The sequence below is a fragment of the Vanessa tameamea genome, chromosome 22 (assembly GCF_037043105.1).
Source record: "Vanessa tameamea isolate UH-Manoa-2023 chromosome 22, ilVanTame1 primary haplotype, whole genome shotgun sequence".
Taxonomy (NCBI): Eukaryota; Metazoa; Arthropoda; class Insecta; order Lepidoptera; family Nymphalidae; genus Vanessa; species Vanessa tameamea.
In genome coordinates, this window is record NC_087330.1 from 2,940,612 (window position 1) to 2,967,549 (window position 26,938).

The 26,938-nt window shown below is 29.8% G+C and overlaps 1 protein-coding gene across 2 annotated transcripts in view; it reads left to right on the forward strand.

The window, feature by feature from the left end:
* The first annotated feature begins 416 nt into the window (after nt 1–416).
* LOC113404555 (uncharacterized) overlaps nt 417–26,938 on the forward strand; it is a 101,885-nt gene continuing 75,363 nt past the window's right edge. For both annotated transcript variants that reach the window (XM_064218518.1, XM_064218519.1), the window contains exon 1: nt 417–813. In XM_064218518.1, the coding sequence (XP_064074588.1) occupies nt 624–813 (190 nt within the window). In that variant the 5' untranslated portion in view covers nt 417–623. The remainder of the gene's footprint in view (nt 814–26,938) is intronic.

Sequence of the window (26,938 nt, forward strand, 5' to 3'; positions counted from 1 at the left end):
AAAACCTTTTTGTACAATATTGCTATTTTTTATAAATGTAGGATACATTAATACATTATTACTCTTTTTTTTAATAAGGCTACTATATGTTTACATATCATAGTGAGTGATTGAATTTGGGGAAAAATATCTATGACTTTTTTTCGATTAGACAAAAATTTTAATAAACATTTTTTAGATTTTTTTTAAATAACATATAATGGCGATGAACTGTTGTCATATCACAACTTTAAGAAATAAAAAAGGGGTTTAAATACTATGTAATAATACTATTAATTATGAATATGTTATACTAATAATTATTATAGAAACAAAATCTTATAAACTACTAAATGGTAGCTTATTTTTACGTGTAGCAACACTAAAAATGCGGCAATGTGCGTCGTAGCGGCGATACCATTAGCGTAAACGTAAAGTAGTAGTATACGTTCGTGCGCGCGAATGAGGCATTCGTCTGATGAAGTAATATCGTCACGACGTCTCTCTGCGTAAACATAAAACGCGAAAGATAATTTCGTAAAATCATACCGTGATTTAAAAATAAACAAAATAAAAAGTATTAGTAGTGTTTTCGTGACTTAATGTGCTTAAAATACTCTCATGTTGTGTAATGTGTTTTTAATATGACAAGTGTCTTGAAAAAATCAAGAGGTACTAAAGGAAAATCCGAATCCATGCAAGAAGATTTGCCGGCGAGATGGTGTGTGTCCCGAGGGCACAAAACCGAAGATTCAACGAAGTTGATCAAGTATGTCGATGACAATGTCATTGGTAAAGGAACCTCATTCTGCGGACCGTTCGGAAGGAGAAAAGGTAAATATTTTTTTTCTAATTCATTTTGGCACAATATAGCGCGCTGATTAAATGATAACAACTTCTTCGCAAACTTATTTTATTTTATTATTATTCTTTTATTAATTTGCTACGTACGGTTATCTAAAAACATACATTTACATTAATATTTTTGCTATAGTAAAATGTTAATGGTTGAGGAATAGCTGCCGAATTGTATTAAATAGTTATTTATAAATGTTGTTATATACAACGGTTGTTTTACGGAAGTGAGTCAGTTATTTGTGAATATTAACACGAAGTTTATTTAAATATTTCGCTTGCATATTTATTGGCACTGTTTTATTAATTACCTATTTAAAATTGAATGTTACTATATATTTGTTACTATTATAGGCAAGGTTTTATAATATTAAGTTATCTTGTACAGTTTAATAAGGATTATAATTTCTAACTAGGAAAAATATCAAATTAACAGTACCACACTCCACCTTACTGTTTGAAGACATGCAACAACTAGGTGTTGCTAGGTAGCAAATATTATCTAATATAATTAATGTGAATAGGGCCGTTCACTGTTTTTAAATACAACTTTTTTTTTTAGGAAATAGTTGAAAAGTTTGTTGTATGCGTTATTTTGGTCATTGTTTTTCTTTGTTTTACGAATAGGGACTCTATTGGGAATCTATTTGCATTACACATTATGCATATTTATATATTTATTTCAGTATTTTTGCGCAGTATTAATACCATCTCTATTATAATTATGAATATATTTTAACAGATGTTTAACTATAATAATATAATTAAACTATAAAAAGAAATAACTTAGTACAAAAGATAAGTTATGAATAAAGAAGTGATATCTATTCATTCTTTTAACAACTGTTTTTAGCAGGTTTGTGTAGAGTATGAAAAATTCTTGACGATGATAAAAATTCGTGTAAGGAGCTAGTAGGTATACTTAGTGTGTTGATTTTTTTGCGGTTTCCTCGGAAAAATCTACATACCGAACGAGTTATATATGTAGGTAAAGTAAGAGCCTAAAAATGTTCCCCAGGTGAACCAAGCCCTTCATTCAGGGAGAAGTTTGGAGTTTATTCCATCACGAAGGTCAAATACGGTAACCACATGAGGAATATCTTTAGATTACGTTTGTGTACGATACACATATACGTTTCCTTTTTGACCGAGATAATTTATAAACGCTAATTACACACAATATGAAAAGTGCTTGTACGGCTTGAACTCGCAATCTTTGGTTACGATTTATGAGCCTTAACCACTGGGTCATCTCGACTCACCGATCCGGCGATTAAATTTAAGTACTTGTAAAGTGACGATGATTGATATTTGAATTGTGATTGTGATTTGAATTAAGTTTATTTTTATTTGTATATTTTTTATTTTGATAAATAATTCAATTTTATAGTTGATTATAATTTTCCACATACATAGAACGCAGAAATGTATTTTTGTATTATTGTAGTATTGTAGTGTTGAACAATATTTAATTATTAAATAAATTATATGAGAGATAAGTTTCGTACGAGTGTTAATATATTTTGGATGATCGCGTGCACTGACCTTCGCATGGCGCGATGACTTGATGACGAATTGCTCTCCGTATTGACGCTATGAACTGATCTCATTAGAATTAGTGATATGCAATTATACAAGTACGTTTGAAATGTTGTGTTTTTTTTATATATTTTTACGCTAAATTATCACAGACAATATTTTAGTACTTTGCAAATATACATTTTTCGACTGTGGTTTCGCTCGCCTCTTAGGGGTTGATAGCTAGTGTTTGGTATAGAAAAAGTAGCCTATGTCCTTCCTTAGGCTTCGACCTTGCTTCTTTCGTCAAATTCAATTCCGTGGTTTGGCTGTGAAAGCATAACAGACAGCCTTAGCGTCTATAATATTAGTATAGAATTTATATATTTTGCATTATATTACTTCCGTTAATCAATGTAATGTATTGATTTGTTTGTGTAAATATTGTACTTCATACAGTACGAAATTGGGTAAATTATAATTATGTTTACTATTTATTGATTGTATGATGTAAAAGGCTATATGGAAAGCCATTACATATTTTTTTAAGACAGTGATATTCTGTGACACAGAAAACACCGAATAAAATGTAACAGTACCTCTTTTATTATTGGATTTATTTTGGAGTTCATAACATATTAATCGTTAATATCGCAATAGTTTAAGGGTCTCTTAGCGATGTAATGTAGTCGTAGGTCGATCTTGAACCTTGGTCGTCTCCACAAGCACAAACTTTAAGCATAATTTGTAGCCCACATAGGAATATTTATAAATATTAGTAATTCCTTACATTGTTCCATTTTTTAAATGTGAGAAAGTGGGTTTGTTTGTTATGCTTTTGCGTCTTAACTGCTCAACTGATCGTCATGAAGTTTTGGACACACGTTCTCAAGGATACAAGGACATTAGGTACACAACGTGAAACTGGAAATAAATAAATAATTTATTTTATTAAATTTATAAAAAAGTAATTGATTTTACGGTCAGACGGCATTGTACCCAGTGGGATATTATAGTTTTAATTTTTTAGTTTATTTCATTCACTCTGTTTATGCTTGGCGAATGGCAACCCTGATACAAATTTGACAAATGGGTTTGTTTGTACGAAATTCTGCCGCATTCTTGTCCACTTGAGAGTTGTGAGTGTATAAATTTAAATAAAACGGTTTATTGCGTCACCGTCCTTGTGATTTGGCGATTAATTGATAAATGGTAACATAATATGTTTTATTTTGAAATTAAAAAATGATTTGACATTTATTTTTTGATATATTTATTTATTTATTGTTAGTACAAAAGCGTAATAAATTTAATAGATCAGACACGGAATTTAATATAAGGCCAAAAGGGAATTACAATATTCCATCCACAGATAAATTTAATACGTACAATGTTATTCAGGTAGTAAATAAGTAATAAATATATAGTTAATGATATTTATATTTACTCTTCTTACTATTTGTTGTATTATTAAAACAGAAGTTAAACGCACTTGTGTCTAGAGTGTCGCACTACGAAATAATTAATAAATGCGAGCCAATTTTATTATCTTAGTGTGCGTGACATCTACACTCGACACTCACCTAACGTTATACTACTTTACTAGTGTGCGTGTACTTAGTGACCAACTCTTGACGACGCTTTCCCCACCTTGATAGTCTAGACATATAAGTACATATATAAATAATCAAAGGACTGTGTTTATACTGAAGAAAACTCAAATCTAACTGGACATATCCTGAAAAGATGTCTTGATGATTATTTACACAACATCTCTCCTTACCGCTAGTTTTCGCTTTATATACCAAACATACCTTGGATACATGATTACGTTATATTTTGGTTTATTTTGAGGCATGATTATAGCTTTTATTTCTTCCAATGTTTCATAAGAATCTATCGTGCTTTATTAAAACTGATCACGAATAATAAAAGAATATAAACGTATACGTAAATTTTATTTGCTAGGGATATTCAAAATAATTTTATCTACACAACGTTCACGAGCATGAAGTCGCGGGCATCGCGTTATATAATAATGAAGCGTAGTTGTCTAATTGGTGATAAAATACACACGTAATTGACATAAACAATTGTTACTGTTATTGTTTGTTTACACATGACCATTTAATAGGTTCCGTATATATATATTTTTTGATTAACGGACCGACGATTTGATACTTTGAAAGCAAAAAAATAATCTTTAATATATTTTTAAATATTTGTTACAAGAAAATGAAATTCTCGTTTTGCTCTTCTGTAGTCTAAATTTAAAACGCATGAAATTGGATTTATTAACTAAAAGTTGAAACATTCTCTGAAACGCACTGCATCGTCTGCTATAAGTTTTATGTATATTGGTTTTGGACTTTTTTCATATAAGCATTAAAAAAAAAAAAAAACTCAATCGTAAGTGTAGATTTTTATAAAACAGAACCGTAACCAAGCTCTAAACGAATTAAGCAAAGATTAGTAGATCTAAAGTAGAACACTAGGTAAAAATGGCGGCATGACAGCGCTGTCTCTCTTTATAAGTTCACATGTTAGTGCGTAATAAGACCTCTTTGCTTCTATCATTTTATTTATCCATTTCAAATTGTCAAGTCTATTCGTGGATTAGGTCGATGTCTTATAGCTCTTGCCTCGTCAGTATTTTTGTTGTTAGATAAGATTACTTGATAAGAATTTACGTACTGATGTTATTCTTTCCTTAATATAAAACGACGTTCACATTCAAAATTCTTTACACAGATTTAGAAATATCATGGAGACGGCAAATATTCAATCCTTGGATATTATTGACAAAAAAATCAATTACGTGATTTTTATAATAAATTATATTCGTTTTTGAGTCAGGTCAACCGCTTTGAAGCTAAGTAGCGTTAACCACGCATGCGTTTTTGTGTAGTTAGGTAATCATCACATTATAACATTTATTAAAATTATATTAATGTATATACCTATCACTCATTATAAAGTTAATTTATAAGTAACCTAGTAAGGTAACTTATAAATTAACTACAAGTTAAGTCTTTAAAATTATTAATTTATAAAACTTATTTTTCTATTTTATTAATTTCGAACTTACCTTATATAATTCTCATGTCTTAATCGATATAATAATCGTTTTATATTGATTTTATATAAATATAATAGTTCCTAACAAAGTAGCCTGTGTCCTAGGACATAAGTCAATTATATCGTGACATGGGATATTATATATTAAATTATATCAAATCGAATTAAAACCCGTCCAGTGTTTCGAGCGTTGATAGTTAGATAAACGAACAAATATAGAAGCTATCCGGAAGCTACCTCGATATCCGAAATTCCCACAATAAACGCGCGGTTTTAAAGACATTTTTCTGCTTCGCACAATCACTTTGTGGGACCAGCTTTTGTCGGCGGGTTTTTCGAACCAATACGAATTGGGAACCATCAAAAAAATAACCTTCCGGTGTTGCAGATGTTAATGGGCGGAGGTAGTCACTTTCCATCAGGTGAAATTATAGTGCACAAGTGTGTACACAAACACAGGTGCACTCTCTATTCCCTCACTTTCATAATTCGATGGGACGAGTCCGACTCGACCGTTAAGAGTTCAGGCTCAGGACCAAAGGCTTTAAGTTCTTTTCGAGGCACGCGAGTAAAAAAAATTCCAACTTTCAGATTCCAATTGTTACTGAGAATTTTTCTACTGAAAAACCCAACAACCTTTTATCGGGCCGATCTGTGATTTGAACCCAGAACCTCGAAATCTGTGGCCATGTATCAAGCCATTAGACCAAGGAGTCAATCAAATCGGAATATAGGAATATGATAACAGTATGTTTGTTGTATAATAGTTTAGTTTATACTTTGGGTAGGTTGGAGAGTTTGTGCTAGCTTGATAATTAGGAAGTAATAGAGCTGTTCTGTTAGATTGAACTCAAAATTACCACAGAACAAGATTATATAATAATTAAAAAATTTGAAGGATAACCTGATGCAAATAGCGTATCTTAAGTCGGTTTTAACATTTCACAAGTGAAATACGAAGTGATTTTTTTGAGAATAGTACTGAATTTAAATAATGTTATAACGGTTTTTTTTTAAATATATTACGCAAGGTTGCTTGTTTTTGTTATAATATGTATAGATAACGTTTGGTACGATGTTTTTATTTATGTTTTAATCAGATCGAGTCCAATTGCTTATTTTAAATGTGTATGTAAGATTATTTTTATCTTTATTAATTAATAATTAATCTAAGGTTTTAATAATGTTCACCATCAAAACTGAATGTTTTACAGCTTTTGACATAATAACGATAGTTTTTTTAAACCGCATTGTAGTTAATTTAAAGCTATAGGTAAAACTCACTTAACGTCGAGAGTTCATTAATCTCTGAACTGATTTTTTTCCCCTCACGAAGATTTCAAGAAAAAACTTGGGTGAAAGGCATGCTCCGAAAGAACAGGTTTGATGCTTGCCTGGGACTAGGGAGCAAAAACCTGGTACAATAGGCGAAATGACACACTTGCGCTTAAGATTACAATCTTTATTGACCTTGAAATAAAATTGGATTTAAGTTGTATGATCTACCTTTCGAGTGAATTATTGCATTTCTTGTACATATGTATAAAAATTTTCAAATTTTTTTTTTTTAATATTGTGCTATTGTTTTTTGAACTTTTGTTCCATTTTGCTTTAAAAATTAAATAAATATTGATAAAAAAATAATAATCAATCTGTTCTATAATTACGTCATACTAATATTATAAAGAGGCAAGTCTCAACGGTTCCAAATAATAATCCTTTTGATTTGTAACTTTCATATTATTTTAGTTTATAGATTCAGAACCAATACGAACTATAAAATATGTTAATATGTTGCATATATTTTGATATATAGTTTAATATGTCGACGTAGTAGGAGAGAAAATGCTTGTCCAAGCATTTTCGAAGGGAATGTTGCCAAAACTATTATAGCTACACTTGATATGATAAATTTGTATGTCTCTAAAATATTTACAGAAAAAAATAAATCACAATGAAATTAAAAAATAATAACGTCAAATTTAGTACAGATTAACAGTCACTTAATTCGAATCTCATTAAAAATAAATAACGTTGTAAATGTTATTATGTATATTGAAACAAACGCGTGAAAAAATATGCGAGACGTGATCCATTAGCACAGAACGGGTGAGTTGATCGTTCGGTGAATGGTTTTATCTGATTGGTTGAAAGATAGCCCGACATAAAAACCTTACGTTACCCGTACAAAATATATACCCGTAAAAAGGTATCTAGTACTATTTTAAATACATTTGACATTACTAAGATGCTTTGACTTAAGATATATTAAATAATATTATATAGTATATACATTATAGGAATATATATATATTTACTATATAATATTATATAGTAAATATGTATAGATTACTAAGAATAAGGTTTATTAAAATTTCGTTTCTATTATCGAAAGTAAATTCTGACGAGTATGGAATAAGTTTATTATTTAATGTTTATGTGAAATGAAATAAATCAGCAATTAATTAGATTTTAATAAGCGTATTCGTATTAATTGACACCATTTTTTTATAGTGGTAATTAGTAATAAATCTTATTAACATTATTTATATGTATCACATGATATATTGAGAATAATAAAAAAACGGGTTATATGCATAAAATAAAATATAAAAATCTTTAAACATGAAGCTTTTCTGTACGTGTGTATGTAACTGATTACTGAACTCCTTTTAAAAGGTCACCGATTATGATGGATTATTTTGTGTGTATTTGAATGGGTCCCTGGACGGTTCTGAAAATGAAATTAATGACACCCGCAAGCATTCGCGAAACACAATAACTATTTAATATTTAATTAATTTATACAGTAAATATTTTTAATTCATATTTGTATATATTTAAGGACTTAATGTTAGTAATTTTTATGTAAATAAAATGCTCGTAATAGATTAGTTTGTTAAATTAAATTAATAATTTCAAAAAGTATAATTTTATGGATAAAAAATGGGGAAGTCCCAATCTTTTTATATATATGTATGTATATAGGATATCTTACGAACGGACAAACTACTACAATAATATTATACGTATCATTGATATTATGAATGGGAAAGGATGTACGTCTCGTGTTACTAAAATGTTAAGTGTTATAAATAGTGTAACTTAGCGGAAGCTATATTTTTATGGATGTTATTATAGAACATATTTTTATACGTCATAAAAGTGGGTTGTTATTTCATTTAGAAAATAATTTTAATGGTATTATTTTAACATTAACACATTACAATGTGTTTAAAATATATAAAAAATATCTTCCATTAATATTGGAGATTTACTCAGGCTACTGGTGATTAAGGTTCCAGACTGAAAAACCTTCCCACTGTTCGTTTCTTCTAAGCAACACTACCTTCTGTTTTCGCCTCTTGATCCAACAACCAAGCCAGAGTTTCTCAGATGTTAGTAGAAGATTTTCTATTAATCTAATTACCGAGACTACAGTGGAAACTTCTTTGCTAATTTAATTGCACATTGCTGTAATCTCGTGATTAATACTGAATATTTGCATACTATTATTATTATTAATACAGTCATAGACTTAATAATAGACATATGTAACTTAGTAATAGAATTATACTTATACTAGTACTACGTCTTTTTTGTCAGAAAAAAAAACGGATGATAGAAAAGAATTGAAATGCTTGATAGTCGAGTATTTTTTTTATTAGTTTAATTTTGCTTTCGAAATAATAATAGTAAGCACGGGATTATGGTTCCTCCATTTTTATCATATGCTTTATTTAATGAATTGTTTTATTTTATTAATATTTATTTTTACTTAACATTAACTGGCTGAGCAAAAAATATCTACATGATATTAATGACAGCTGTCTGAATCAAAATATAAATTATATTTCATTCTTTTTTTTGGGTTGTTTCGTAAATTTCTAAAATCAAACTTATTTTTTTTAATTATCTCTTTAACAGCAGAATTTCAGCACAATTTCAGCGGGCAAATTTAACAGATAATAAAATAAAAATGACTTTATTTCTTATTTATCTTTTATAAACTCGTCTATAAATTAGATTTTCATAAAAAAATTCGAATATTTCGAAACACATTGATACGAAACTATAACAGCCTAAAATGTACCGTTATTTATAACTGAAATCCAATATTCAGATTTGCATGAAAATTAAGGAAAGCGAATTGGCGCCAATTTTCCTGTCAGCCATTTTGGTTGACATAACGGACACGTGTATAGTCGATTTATGCATTTATATTGCGGATTATCTGTTAACTATTATAATTAAAAAAATAAGTCAGTCTGGACATTTCACTTTATAAATATATAACTGGTTTTAGGTCATTCATAAAAAAATTACGTACAATCACTTGAAATACACAATGAAACTTGGGATCCATATCAATATTTTTTTGGATATTGATATAATAGGAACAGTTCTGCAACAAAACCAAGCTAAAACGAAATTATAAATCTCAAAAAAAAAAAGTTAAAATAGGTGACTAAAGATATTTGTCATTGAGTTATTTGTTGTTAACAATGTTCAATAAAACCCTTGAAATTTATGGATATACGTATAATTTAGTTTAGATCTTGGTAAGTGAGTTTTCATATGTTCCAATTGTGTTTAATTTATTCATCTCGTGCTCGGTAGCGAAGGAACACATCTTGAGGATCGTGGTCAATAATAAAATTCAAATATTATCCTTAAGAATAGAGAGTAGGATTTCGCTCAGAAGTGGAACGTTTTTAGGTTTTTACTTTACTTAAAATAATAATCGAAATTTCCTAAACAATATTATTATTTATTATATATAATATCTCTTTTTTTAATAGTAGTTAAGATCACTTTGAGTCATTTGTTTTTAGCATTCATTACTAATATGCACATCATTGTGATGGTACTATAATATTAATTAATTATATGCTTATGATTGTATGATGGAACTGTCCGTGTCAGTTGGCTGACATACTGTACACGTGTAGGATCGACATATACTTGTTAAATGTATGAGTACATAATAGTCGTTACAGTGACCAGTAGGGTTGTCGACTTTTATTTAACGTTTTAAGGTCTGAGTTATGATAATACCTACTAGTGTAAATTTACACTTGGTAAATCCTTAAATCTCATTTGTGTATAAACGGCCACGCTACTTAAAACAAAACAGCTTTTTTTAAATTTTTAACATGTACAAAATGTCAATGTGAGAATTAAAAATAGTTTTTACACAGCCAGCCCTGTGAATTTAGAAGATGTTTTGTTAAGTTTCACGTTTCGGAGTCTGTATTATACTTAACTAGCGACCGGCCCCGGCTTTGCACGGGTGCAATGACACAAGGGACATAACTTCCTAGTTCCCAAGGTTGGGCGATGTAAAGACGGTTAATATATCTGGAGTTTGTTAGCAGTGTTTCCATTCCCATGCCTCGGAAAGAACGTAAATAGTTGGTCCTACTGTTGGAATCTCTTCGGTTGGGTCTGATTTGCCGTTCCAGCGGATTATGAGAGCGGGGAAGTAAAGAGCTTGTGTTGCACTATAATATGACTAGTCGCTCTTGAGAGTGGCTGCAGTGGTCAAAATCGGTCAAGAGAACATTCGATTAAGAAATTTAAATATGATTATATATATATTACTAGTTGATGCCCGCAGCTTCGCTCGCGTTTTAGGAGTTGGTAGTCATGTGTTAGGCAAAAAAGTAGCGTATGTCCTTCCCTGGAGTTCAAGTTTGGTTCATACCAAATTTTGTCAAATTAAGTTCATTGGTTTGGCAGTGAAAGAGCGACAGGCAGACAGACATAGTTACTTTCGCATTTATAATATTAGTATAGAAGTATAGATATAATTCATGAACTCTCAGTAGAGCACATGATAGATATATCATTACATCATTATCGGCAATTTAATTAACATAGGGAAGCAAACGTTTCAGATAAATTTAGATTATAAGTCTAGTTTTGTTTGTTCATTTTGTAGTCGATTAGTACATCTGACGTCATCACTTAGGAAGCGGCGCTGATACAATGATAACTGATAAAGATGATATAGCCGAGGTGGCCCAGCGGTTAGAACACGTGAATTTTGGCCGAAGACTGCGAATTCAAATAAGCACAAGTACTACTAAATTGTGTGCCTAATTTGTGTTTATAAGTTATCTCGTGCTCGGCGGCGAAAGAATACATCCTTTGAAAAATCTGGACATGTCATGTAACACTATTAGAGCAACGTGGTTTAACAAGCTCCATACTTTATGCTGAACAAAAATGGACAGGATGCCCAGCAGTGAGGCATTTAAAGGCTGTTACTTTTATTTTACTTTCCTTAGTGGATTCAGTGTCAAAGCCGTATTTTTGACAACCCTAATCGCCGGTATGTATCAGAACTACACGTGGATACACGCTGAAATTTAAAATCGATATTACTCCGTGCCAAATGTTTAAAATCACAAACCGGAATAGATATTTAGAATGTAGAGCGTTCGATAATTTCAGTGTTCTTTTCACAAAGAAAATGTGCAAACGAAGGTAATTCAATTTAGTACGAGTTGACCTGTTTGCTTTCTGAGGTCAATAAACTATCGATCTTTGTACAAGGAAATAAAAACACCTGTTCACTAGCTATTGCTTTATTATACATCTTATAAAATATATAATTGGTGCGCCAGATTAGTTAAAGTGGTACTTCCACTAATTTAAAATAATCAAAAAAAAGCTTATGAATTCTGACCATGCTCTCGTTTTATATATGGTTCACTGGACTATTTCGAATTGTACTACGATTAAATTTGAATCACTAAAATTACTAAGAAATTTGTAAATTAGAATTATTCCACGACATGTAATATAAGACTTTATTTTCTACCGATAACTCTATTGAATAATTACATATAATTATTTCCGAGTAATTATTGATTGATTGATTAATTTATTTAAATAAGCGGAATTAACAAGAAAAAAAAAATCGACGTTACAAAAAAATAAAAAATATTTGAACATAATTAAAATTTCAGGCCTATATCCGACATAAATCACGAAGATCCTTAATTAAGTACGATTTCAAATTCACAAGTTGTAAAACATATAGGAGGATACTGTCGACATGACATTGAAAGCCGTTGGTTTGCAATTTAATTATGCTAACGGCGTTCATTTACATACCGACTTGTTAAGCGAAGCAGATTCATTTATGGATTGAAGAGTCACTTGCACAGATAATAAATGCTAGTAACTAAACGGGTTACTTTACGACTAAAGAGTTTACCTAGCGAGAGTAAGCGACTTAAATACTGCTCTGCGTGTTTCGCCCGCGTAAATGTTTCTAATCCGCAACCGTGGGCTGTAATTTAATAGTTTTTCTCAAGAACTGGGCTATTCGATTAAAAAACCCTTTTTTCAAAACCGTCTGGTGGCTCCAATTATTAGCGTGCTCATAAACTTAATTATATTAATTCATATTTTCATTCTATCATAATTATTACTAGTGTAGAATCGTATTTAATGCATTGACATACCTGTTTTGCTTCAGTTTTATAGTTGTTAGTTCTGGCGTAGTTTTCTCCCTTTTAAACCGACAAAGACCGACTTTAAAAAGACAAAGATCAATTTATATATTTTTTTTTTAATCAAAATCTAAATGTACTTTATTCCAGTACGCTTTTACTTAGCACTTTTGAATCATTTTACAGAATTGTATAATGAACTAAGTAGTTGTTAATAATTAAAAAAAAAAATTATATGCATATGTCGGGCGTTAGTATGTACAAGTAAGAAACATCTCGAAACGATTTCTTATATTGAAGTAACAACAATTTGAGGACTACAATTTACTCTACTCAATGGAAGCCGTTGTTTGTATGTGTAGGAAACTGCCTCCGTATACGATTGTGATTCATGCAAAACTAAATATCATGTCTAAATTATAAAGTATATGGTAATACAATTATCAGTTATATACTCCTTGGATTCAAGTGAAATAATTTTTATTTCATTACAGTGGGTTCACAATGTTTCACAATATCACATGGATCCAAAGACATAATATTATGTTAGGTTAAATTAATTTGTATAATAGAATTTTTTTAATAAACATGTGTGTTTTTTTAATAAACACTTTAAATACATACCTATTACAAAGAATAAAAATAGTTAATTGCAAATATAACTTTTATGTTGCAAATTAAAGTATAATATAAATTGGCTTAATAGCAGAAACATAGCATTGTTGTTCATATATCAGTTAAACATATATCATACAACACAGTTGTAGTGTTATATAATGTGTGTATATAATTTATTGTTATTATATTTAACACAAAAGATTTAGGTATTGTCTATGATCCCAGTTAAAAAAACGTAAAATTATGTGTTTTGTTTTATAAGTTAATTGATTCTAAATAGTTTTACAATCACTTTCTGCTTATAATAGCACAACAAATACGTATATCTTCTTAGATAACATTTTAAAAAAGCGCTGCAAATTATAAAATATATTTCTTGATTATGCAAGAAAAGAGAAAATTGAATAGGAGTTGTGAACACGATGTAAAAATAGCTTACAAATAGAGTACAGGCAGATAAGACGAACGAGACGAGAGGAAACATTCTGCGACAAAGAAACATCCACGCTATTATAGTTTAAACCAGTATAAAATAATAGACTTCTGTCATTTTAATTTTGACTATCTGTGCTTAAAATAAAACCTATGTTCTTCCTTGGAGTTCAAAATTGTTTCATACCACATTTCACCTAGCAACGCTCACCGGTTTGGTCGAAATAGAGCAACAGGCAGACGGAGTTTCTTTCGCATTTGTTATATTAGTATAGATGTATGGTTGTATCGTAGTAACAGTGCTAATATCGCACTGTTGGGCTATCACCTCTTCACCATCACGCTAAGATTATACACATGATAAAAAAACGTGGAGTTAATGCTTGTTGACTTCCAGGAAGGATATATTACATACATATGTAATTTTATTTGACTAACATGACTGTATTTTTAGATGTTGAAAAAGAATAACTACTGAGTGTCTTGCCGGTTCTTCTCGGTAGAATCTACATTCCGAACCGGTGGTAGCTTTACTTAAGATAGTTTGTTAAATGACGATTCAAAAGTTCTTGTAAAAGCCTACTTGAATGATGTATATTTGATTTGATTTGATTTGAGTGCTAATATTCCATTATTGGATTATCTCTGCACCATCACGCTGCTCCAATACGGTTTGGTTGATACACAGTTTTCAATGGCGAGCACGTGATTAACAAAATTAAACAAGCAATTGCAATTAAAAAAAAGACAATAATTGATTTAAGGGATTTTATGGATTAATAGAAAAATATGTTTGAAATCTAACGCCACGATGACTACATACGCTCGTATAACGTTATCTATAAATGCATACTTAGAAAAGTACACGGTATCACGTAATGGCCTTATCAGTGGATGACCTTGTTTATACAACTAGATCTGTAGACGACACAGTTGTATTGTATAGTAATGCAAAGTGTATTATTGTATTCTTATATAATAACATAAAATAATTATTTCGAAAGATTATTATAATTGTTATTTGAAAGACTGCAGGCTACAATTCGTTTTTTATAAGTCTAATAACGATTCAAGATGTTAATCGTTCCTTACCAACTTATTCGATGTTCAATATCTCCAAAATGGTTATATCTGGAGTCGGGACTCATAATGCTAATATGACATTGTAATGCAGTCCAGTTAGCATCTGTTTATCACAATTCTATAATCTTCAATTAACCATAACTTGTATGGAGGCTATAATTCTCGTGTGTATATTGGTTAATACTAGATCCAATATATTGCCCTTATGAGCTTTGTTTAAAGCCCTATTGTTCTAGTTAGGAAGATGGTAGTTTATTCCAGCCATAAGAGGAGGATGCTCAAATAAACAACTTCGACATTAAATTAATGCAATGTTTAAGAATGTAGATTCTTGTATATTCACTATGGATTCGCAAAAAAATGGCGTTTTGAATGTCGGCGTAGTGCTTATTGGATATTTGGAAGTAAATTAAAGTGGCTATAAGTATTTAAGTTGAACAGTGCTACCTTTTAGATGAAGGTATATCAATCAAGAACTGTTTGTGGTGTATTGCAGAGCTATTCGCAAATCGCATGGAATAAATCTAAGGTTTGTTTGTTCTTGTTGGATAACAGAGATATGTAGAGGGAGCGCATGACATGATAGCGCGTAGATCGCACTGCTCTCAAGACGTAAGGCTAACCTTGTTCAAATCTTTTAACCGGTACCTTCACACCTGTCAATTGTGGAAAAGGTTCACCAAGCGCAGCTATAATACGACAAGATATTTTCAAACGCTTTCTAATGAAGCGTCTGCTTTTGTGCAGTGCTGAACTTACAGCCATGTTTGCTATTGCGACTTCATCGCCATTCTCAGAGTCAAACGGCTTCGTTTTGGCAAAGATTGAGACGCAGTAGTCATTCTTTTTTTAACTGCTATCGTTGCGATTCTGGTAATCGTTTAGCAAAATTTTGGGTTAGCCTCCATCGGTGCGGGAACATTATTCTATTTATTTTAACCATGACTTTGATTCACTTCTTGAAATAAAAGCTATTATTATTATTATTTATTCCTTCGATTGGAATAGACTATATAGTAATAATAAAGTAAAAAGTAAAGTAACACAGACTCTACAAAAGCCTATTGTTCTCCTCTTGATAAGGCTTAGTATTTTTCTATTACACTATTTTTGTAGAACATTTTCATCCGAGACATGTCGCTATACGGTGTTTTTCTTCGCAGCCGAGTACTAGATGAAATATATCCACATATTAAGCATTACATGATAATTTGTAATCAACAATTTTCTAACTAAACATGTTCTACAAATCGCTTAAGCTATTTATCTTATGTGAATAATTACAACATTTAAGGAAATTGGTTAAGGTAATGTTATGTAATGGACGCATTGCATATAATTACGCAAATATCGACCACTAGACACGAAGGCGACTGAGCGCGATTAAGATGATTTCATGCAATTGTTTTTCTATAACATAGTTTGTTGTATCTCGCAAATGCAAATTATGAAGGTCAAACAATTGTTGCTTGCATTTTCCTCTTAGTATTTGATATAAAATCTGACAAGATTGAGTCGAACTCGTGTGGCGATTATTTCATTCCTTAAGGAAGTTCAAATACTTATGAGTTGTAGTTGAAAATGTTGTCTGGAAAAGATGACTAGTTGTATACATATTCAACACAATATATTTTTTAAATCCTAACCAAGTTTCTGTGTGATATGTTTGTGTACAATAATAAATTAAAACGTAAAACAAATGTTAAAGTAGTAGTAAACAGAAATAAGGGCGTGAATGCTTGAAAAAATATGTGTATTCGTATAAGCATATCATAATAAGCCCTTCTAAATTTTAAATAAGTTTATCCGGCATTTGAAGTAGATTTTTGCTTAACCAATATAAAACTTTAAATTTAGATTTCGTTAACCAATATTTTTTTTTAATTTATGTTTTTAAAAATTAATATTGAAATGTACGCAAAGGCAAATTTTTGGAGTTTTTTTATTTTTTTTGGTAGTCATCGCTATTATCATCTCAGTCGGAAGACGTCCACACCTGGAAAAAAAGACAGACTTCCCCCAAGGTTCATATCTCGTCAAGATATGCCGTAATCGCCACGTTTGGAAGACGGATTCATGATCGCAGTCAGTTGGCCATCTGAGATACATTGCCGGTACTCCGGTAAATATTCCCTCGTGAAGACTTTTACGCTCCCCATGGGATGTGATTTGATTTAGTAATGGTATCAATTTTTCATTTGCTATTGTCAATTATTGCATATACCTATTCCACTTCATTCCGTGTTAATGTTATCAGATAACGTACATATGTAGATAGAAGGGCAAATACACCATGATTAGTACAATGGTACTAGAATGTACGATTTCCTGCCATTCGCTGTATAAATGACTCCGCAATTCAAGACTTCGTAAACCTTTACGTTATATATATAAATACGCGCATTATTTAATATATATATTACAATAATTATTAGTTTCAATTTATTACTCGATCGAGCCTGATGTTAGCCTAGTGGAGTAAATACGAACGCGTGGAACACAAGGTCGTTAGAAAAATATGCGTTGGCGGATTTTTTTGCTTTAATATAGATTTTTATATAATCTCTAACAGTCAACATTAAACATGAAAAGAGGTCAATTAACTGTTATTATATTTTGTTGGTAATTTGTAAGGTTTACTTACTGGTATATCGTTTTAAATATTACAACATTCTAAAAATGAAACATTACAGATACCAATCTGTGTATTTACATATGTTAATAAACAAATGTATAAAAATGTATGAACATTATTTTATATAAGATAAAATAATGTTCATACATTTTTCATCAGCATCAGTTTAGTCGCGTGTGTAGTGAACTAAATAAACGGTATAAAAACAAAATAAGAATAGTAATTATTCTCTCATTCACAATTACGAACAGATCTAAAAATTTGATTTTTATACATACAGGACGTACAGTAGCTTTCAAATCTGTTTTCAATGTGTTTTCATATGATTAGAGCTGTGATATAAATTTGTTTAACAGTTGTTTCGATAACAACGAGATAGACCTTGATAATTGCTACGTTGATTTAATTAATATGATATCATTTACAGAAGAATCAGATTTTATGAAATCAGAACCACCCTCTCATCAGACATTCTACCGCTCCAAAACTTAGTCTTAACCTTCAAACGGGAACACAACAATCGTGTTTCGGTTTGAAGGGTAGTGATGGGACATAACATCTTAGTCCCCAAGGTTGGCGGTAAATTGACGATGTAATGAATGGCTAATATTTCTTACAGCGCCATTGTCTATGGCGATAGTGACCACTTACCATCAGGTGACCCATTTGCCTATTCGCTCATATTAATTAGATTATATATAAAAAAATATATGATTTGTATTTTTTTTTTGTATTCGTAACGAATGATTTGGTTTTAATCATAGTATATTTGGAAGATAATCGGTTTTTGTTAATTTACAAAATAATATTATGGCTTATATCATCTTTGTCTCTTTCACTGGACTCATAGCTTGTAATTAGTATTAGTAGTTTTGATTGTTTTCATGTCTAGATGAATTGCGAACGCATCGAAAAATAGTGTTTGACAGTTGGTAACTAATGACACCCACAGTAGTAAAATAGTATGACGTATGACCGTAGTTACGCTTGACACTAGTATATTAGTAGTGTGTGTGTGTTATAAGCGTAAAAACGTCACGCACACAAAGATAATAAAGTTGGCTCTTTGTTTTAGTTCTTTTTTAATATATCTAGATAAATAAATATTCATCTAAGACCAGTGTGTATGATTACAATGCGAGACAAATGATTTGATAGAGTATTACTAGATACTAGAAGCGTGCCGTTCGTGATGACACCCTTGGAAATTGATTTTACTGATGAGTTGATTGTGTGCCACTATACGGATTGTTGAAGCACTAAGAACTGATAGTATTACATTTGTTAGATAGTGACTACTGTTTTTGCAAAATAACAGGAATTATTCAGGATATAAGCTCTATTCGTATACAACGTATACACACTTATAGATCAATTCACTAATGAAGACGCTCCATATTTAACTATCTTTGTTATAATAAAATTAATTAAAAATATTTAATCTACTTTGTATTTTTTTGCTGTCCTTACTCTTAGTCGTCTCACGCACACTAAGATATTATAAGTACGAGCATCACTCACACTCTGTAAAAATTTAACGTGGAGGGGCGCGCCGTCGTATGCGAATTTTTCTATGCAAGGTTCTAAAAGATAAAGAATATTAATTTTTTTTTTTTTGTTACAGGTAATTCATTCAATTATAACTAAACTGCAATAAATGAAAATGACTTATGGAAGGCTTACTGTAAGGACTTATTAACTAGAAAAGTTCATTAGTGTGTCATCAATATGATTTGTGGTAAAACGTACCTTTTTTATAATTGGTAATAAAATATACGTTTGTGTTTTGTTAGTGGTGTTAAGTAATAATCAATGACAATTATCAATGTTTTCGGACTCCAAACTGCTACAACCACTGAATTATCGTGTGCTTAATTTTTGTATATATTAATCTCGGACATGTTATGAAGAAAAACATAGCGAGGAATCCTTTATGTGTTCCATATATTCCATGTTGGATAGGCATGGTCGAATAAGTCAAATCTTCTCAAAGAAAACATTTACTAAGGGACATTAACAGGCTGTTACTGTTACTCGGATACTTAAGATTATTTTCCGTTAACAAGATCTGTTCTCCGTTTGCGAATTTTTCTAGGTAGTTTTAAAATTGTGTCTAGACGACGAATTCGATCACAAAAGGTTAACGGCACTTACACCTTCAAATACTTTGGGTAAACTATAGTTTTCTGTAGTCTTGAGATATTCTATACGGTATTCGTATTTTAATTTAAATTATTATTTCACTAGTTGGTAGTTGGTACCACCAAATAACATCAAACTATACTGACAAATAGCAATACTTAGTATAGTTTGTCTCCCGGCTTAAAGGTTGTTGAGTGAGCCAGTGTAACTTCAGGCACAATATTAATTAAACATTTACTTTGAATCAGAACTTGACCTAGTTTTTATGATAGCATACCGTTAAATGTATATGAAAATATATATTTTTACCGATTTTAAAAATGAAATGGGTATATTCAGCTATTTTTTGTGGTGAACGTGCACGATGTATTTATTTACTCTATTGAATAATTAAGTTGACCTCTATGTTAATTAAATTTGAAATTTGAAATACCCGATAAGAACTTTGCCATTATTGGTGAAAAGTATTATTTAATGATATCCTGTCCTCTTTGAAAAACGGTCGTCGAAGATTTATCCGTATTGATTACAACAATTACCTATCATTAAGTATTTAATATTAAATAATACCCTGCAAGGTAAATCACTACAGATATGCATCAACTCTAAGAATAACTGAGTGTGTATTGAAAATATTTAAATAATAATAGTATTAGTTGCATAATAATATATAGAATCAACATATTATTTCTAACTGTTTCTGGTACAACGAACACCAATAGACGTTAGAGCCTTAGATCATTTATAAACTGTAAAAAAGAACTAAAACAAACAGACCAAACTTTGTTATCATGGTATGACACTTGACAGCTACGCTTGATACTCGCCAAACGTTAAACGTTTTACTACTGCGTTTACTTTCAGGCTAACTATTGGCTATCTTTTTCGTTGTGTATCCTGAAAATGTTAAGTTTAAGACCTTGGTTTATACAATTCACAGTTGGCTACATTGTCACGATGTCGTTTGTGTATTGTTTTCTATAAAATGTCTAAAGGTTCGGTCCAGATCTTTGCAGCTCTTATCACAAGGTAACTACTGACTGACTTAAGCTGTAATAATGTAATTCTCAATCTTTTTCATTATTTATATGTCAACTTAAACACTACGGTAAGACAGATTAGCAATGGATAGTACTCGTTCATGATTCCTTGTATTGTAACAGTATTAATAGTCCACGACAACCATTCGTCTCTAAGTAAATTGATTCGTTCTGTTTCCGAACTAAAACTGGTCTAAGAAGAAATTGTAAGAGTCTTTAAAACCGGTTATAGATGTAACTAATATATATATTTTTTATCTGTGGTGTAATCAAATCAGTCTGGTGGTTATGGGTTGCGTCGCCATTACATTATAATTAATAACAAAACTGCAGGAAATTATATACATAACGGTTACAATTATCTTTGAAATTGTAATTATATTGTCTGTTTCGTTACTTATGTATATATAGAATCGAAGAGCTTCCTTGCATTAATTTAGATGTTATACGATATGTTAATATGAGTATTGCCTAACTTAAAAATAATTATAACGCAGCCGTATTTATGATAATTATTTATAATTCACACTTCCAATTTTCTGGGGTTACCATAAAATATTTTTTAATCCAAATTTAATCGTTCGTTACATAGCGATTGGACAGCTTCCAAATTTAAAAACAAAAAATAAATCAACTTAAATTGAGATTTTCAAGTATGTATATACATACATAATATATATATATTTTAATAAATGTTTAAAGAATAATGTTTAAAAGACATATATGTTTGATAAAATTACGAATATTATTATAATATAAAAACAAAAGGCAAATACCAGTGGTTTATTTAACATAGTAATTATAAAACATTAAAGTTCTTTAGTGCCTTTAATTAGAAATATTTGAATTTATCTCGAGTGGGTCGAGGTAAACACTCGATTGGCGATCAAAACCGAAGCTGTGATCTTTGACCCAAAGATAAACGTTGCGATTACTAAACCATGCAGTATGTGTAATTATTGACTTTAACTGCCTCGTAGGCTTCGTGGTTAGTTTATAAGGCTGCTGATTAATAGTACCTAGGTTCAAAGCTGGAGTCGATCAATTAAATGTTATTGGGTTTTTTGAACAATAAATTCTTAATAACAGTTCAGAGTTTGGAAGTTTCGAAAAGTATAGTACTAGTCGAAAAGTATCTGAAGAATTAACTTTGTATCTTAATCGTGGAATTATAAAAGTGGACTTATGGTGAAACGCCATTTTGATACGTGTGTTAATTATATATATATAGTCCTGCGAAGTTCGTCAGGCAGGGTGTTCTGTTGTAAGAGTGGCTGCTGCGACTTAAATTCGGTCGGAAGTGTTCTTGATCCTCATATTTATATAAAAGAGTGTAGATTATTTACATAAAATATATGTCTAAAGAAATATATATTATTTTTGAAAAAAAAAACACGTCGTTGATACGTATTTTAATATGTCTATTTAAAATAACAAAGCTATCAACCCGCTCTTTGTTTAAAGATGTTATTGTAAACTGTAAATGTTGCTTGAAATCTTATTTACATTAATGTGCTAACTACATTGTTTTTCGTCTTTTAGAACTCGCCACAAAGATCGACGAAGTTAACCTGCAAATCATTTGAATATCTAATTCTTATAACTAACACTTATTATTAGTAAAAAAACTATGTACGAATATTGTATATAAAAAACTGTCGAAATGTTTAATTATATATATATATATAATTTAATTGCTTAGACTAAAGATGTTTAAAATATCCATCTATCAATAAAATTTTGATTATTAAAGAGTATTTAAATATCTTAATTTAAAAAAAATCAGAAATTCTTTAATAAAAACTGTCCGGTCAGTAACAAAAATATAAACCGTGCACCGCTTTTCTAAACGTACGAGAACTACTGATTAACACAAATGGGTATCACTTTAAGAGGTCTACAAGAGCTAAGTGCCCTTGAGAATCGCACGCGCACTCTTACAAAATCCACAAAAACGGCAAGCCCGTGAACTAATGGTTAAGCGAGGTAATGACGTTACGCTCAAATATTCTAATAGATGGCGCCAAAACGAGCGAAGTAAGATCAATCATAAATCTCATAAAAAATAGATAGGACAACAGAATTGTTTTTATTTCTTTCGATGTTAGTTAACAAATGATTATAAAATAAAACTGATTCAATTAAACTTACAATATTTTTATTTATATTTTGTATACAATAAAATAGACAGTTTTAACCTTTTTTTTCTTTTATTTATATTATTATACCTAACTAAATTTTTAACATTTTATAAAAGTTTGCTAATCTATTTATATAATAAAAACGTAAGTGTTCGAAATCTGTAGTGTAGTAACCGTGGGGTAACATATAGCGTAGTGTTTGTTCGTTTTATTAATATCGGTTCACAAAGAAAATATATATATTCAATTTAAAAATAAAACATCTAAATATTTACTAGAAAAGAATGTCGTCAAGTCGATTTGGTTGAATCATTGGTTAACTAGGTTAATCATACTAATTTAATCATAAATCTCATAAAAATACATAGGTTATTAGAATTATTTGTATTGCTTTTGACTGTTATTCGAAAATAATTAAAAAATAAAACTGACTTAATTAAACTTATAAATAAATATTTATATTTGGTACTACAAAAAAAAAAAAGACATTTAGTGTTATTTTTTTTATTAAAATCTTTTATTTAATTTCACTTGTATGTATGAATGTATGTACATATGTCCTGTAATCTTGCAATCAATATTACACCCACTTCCACTGAAGCTATGGAGCTGAAAGTTGGCACACATATTTAGTCTCGATGACAATGCACGATTCATTCATGATTTGCTGCCATATTCAATCCAATATGGCGGACGTTACAAAAAAATTAAAATTTTTGAATTACGAAAAAAATGACACTTCTAAATATTCTAGTTCTCTGGTTCACAACAATTACATTTTTTTTTGTTACGACTTTACTTTTTTTATTATTAAAATTAGTTCATACATAACTTTAATTCCTATTATAAACAAAATCGATAAAATTAAACTTACGCAATATAAATAGCTTCCGTGTTATTGGTTTCGACTTTCTTTATTCTGTAAAAAATAAATATATGTTAGTAATTATATTATTATTAATTATAAAAGTATGTATTTAAAAAATATGTATCTAAATATGCCCCATAGTATTTTTAATGAAAAATATCTAATTGCTTCGAGTTCATGGGGATCGACTCTCAATTGATTTTTTCTTTACTTTCACCAAATACTCTATCGTAATATTTAAAGAACAGTTCGAAAAATCTGATTCTATGCGAAGTGATTGCACATTTTTTCTAATAGATGTTTTCAACATTCATAATTTATAAAACAATAAATATGTTTACTAATAAAATACTCTTACATTTTAATATCGTTCATATGTATGTTTGGCGCTTAATTTATATAAAGTTTTTTAGTTTTCCTCACGCGTTTCACTTTATTTCCCATATTTACACAATTAAAATTTATAACAAATAATATAATAAAAAACAAATGCCTAATTACTACTACACTATTTTAACTTAATATATTTATTTACAAGAAAGAATAATATTTATTATAAGAAAATATGAAACAATGAATTAACAATTAAAATTACAAAAAAATATCTCGTAACGTAATGATACGGCGATAAGATCGACACATCTGTATAGCATAAGGCTCGGCCGGCAATGTCTGTATACGGCGTTTACGCACACATGCATACGCATTTTGATCGAAAATAAGAATATCTGATTTAAAAAAAATCTATGGATTTTACTAAAAAAGTGACACAGGGGTAAAGTAGTATATTGCTTGTAGAATAATCTGACAAAAAACCAGAATTATTGAATGTATATAAGTATATTTATTATTTGTTAAAAGATTTTAGAGGTAACTTTGTGATTTTTTTCTATCGTACCAAATTAATTACATCATGTTTTCAAAATAACAAATAACTAGCATGTGTCCTGAAGATTATCATATATTTTTTTCATTTGGTTTACTGCATTGGATCATATACTTTTTTGCATTATAAAACTTGCATTTAGCTCATGTAGTCCCCTTAATATAAAATAATATACACGGCTTGAGGAGCCCTGGTTAAATAAATAATCGGTCATTGACGTGCCTTTCTTCATTCAGCCATCTATCGCAGTCGGCGTTTCTTTGATGAATTAGGTTAGTTATACACAGTATTGTTTAAAAAAAAATAACGGTGTTTTCGATTAATATTATTGTATTGTAGGTGGCAACATTGATTGTCAATGTAATTAAAATGTATTCAAATATGATTGCGTTAATTTTTTTTTTTATACTAAGAAAAATAAACTCACTTCGCTAACTTAGGTGAAATTTTGGAGTTGTTTTTTAAATCTGTATTAATAAATGAGTAGATGTGTTCGTTATGTTTATAAACTGATAAAAAAACTAAATCCCTATTATACTTACATCAAAAGATGAGCGAAGAGATGAGACAGAGTGTCCTTTGGCTTATTTTTGGACATGGTTTATTTAAGACATTTCATCTAAAGTTGTAAACTAAAAAAGTGTAGGTAAAATAAAAAAATGTTAAGTCTCTTTATATATATATTTTTTTTAATAAATACATATGTGACACAATGAGACATTGTCAATATCATGTCTCTGATACTTATCCAGTTATTTAAAAATAAAATTGACGTATTTAATAATAATATTAATAAGTATAAATATGTATATAAATAAGCATTAAAAAAAGCACTATTACCTGCGCATAAAAATTAACATATATTTATATACGCCTTACTTATTAAACATAAATATATTTTTTGTCAATTTGGTACTTATCTAATTTACTTGACTATTTTTGTACCAAAGCATTTTATTCAGGATATTTATTGTTTTGTTGTCTGTACTCTCTTTCGAATAACACGTAAGGTTTATCCTTCGTTCCTCGCACAGGAAATGGGATTAGGGCGTCAACCTCACAATTGGTTGAAATTAGAGAATTCTACTACGCTTTGCTATTCCTAGGGTTGCTATTGATCAGATTTTTGTTTTTTTTTTGTGTATTTTCTTCTTGAAATGAATATCAGTTGTTTGCATTTAAATATTTCTAAAGCCTGATAATCGTCGCCGTTTCAATTTGTATTGACTAAATAATATTTATATACTATACGACATTGGAAAACTTCTTAGAAGGGACAAAAACAGTCTGTGCACTGGTACAGCGTTTAATTCATTCGGATGAATGATATAAGAACGCAGAACAAACAAAGATACATTATACATATATGATTATAAATTTATACAAAAATATGTTGTATTAATAAATATGTTTAACAGATTACCTAGTAAAACTGAAATAAAATAATAAATTACTAACCTAATGTTGTTAATCATTATTACTTAATAAAAGGTTCTATGTAAAGAAGTAAAGTGAGGTGTAAAACTAATACAAATAAAAAAAATTTGGAGTAATATATATCCCTATCAGAAGGGCTACTGCAACTCTTAACATATTAAGATTCTCTTGCTCGCTATGTGATATTTACTAAATATTATTTTTATCTCAGTGTTGCCTCATAACAAAAACTTAAGTGATTAGTACAACCCTGTCGCCGTATAGATTTTTTGTTTCAATGACACCAAATACGATCGTCCATTTTAATTACACTAGTATTTTTTGCTGGCAAAAAATTCATGTTATTATTAGTGCTGACGAACATGAGACAGTTTGACGCCCAAAGATCATTGAACCCGATGTATGATAAATGATCGCTGTTCCTACATTAATATCCTACGTGACGGCAACCGTCCTATTTATTAAACTTCCTACCTAATTTATAGATCACATGAACTTTATCTAATCAGATGAAAATTTTGACATTTTAAAATGTTTTTTTCTGTTTTTCTTTCTGTTAATTGCGGATTTAAATTGAAATGCATAATATATGTATATACTTTTGAATGATTTATTTACATGCCGTTTACAAATAATTATAATTTTAGTTGGTAATCTCTATGTAACATTCAATATAAGTCCTCAAAACTGTACATGTCTAAGAATATAATGTATATTTCATTTTTTAGTTGCACTTTAGTCTGTGAAATCATGATAGAAT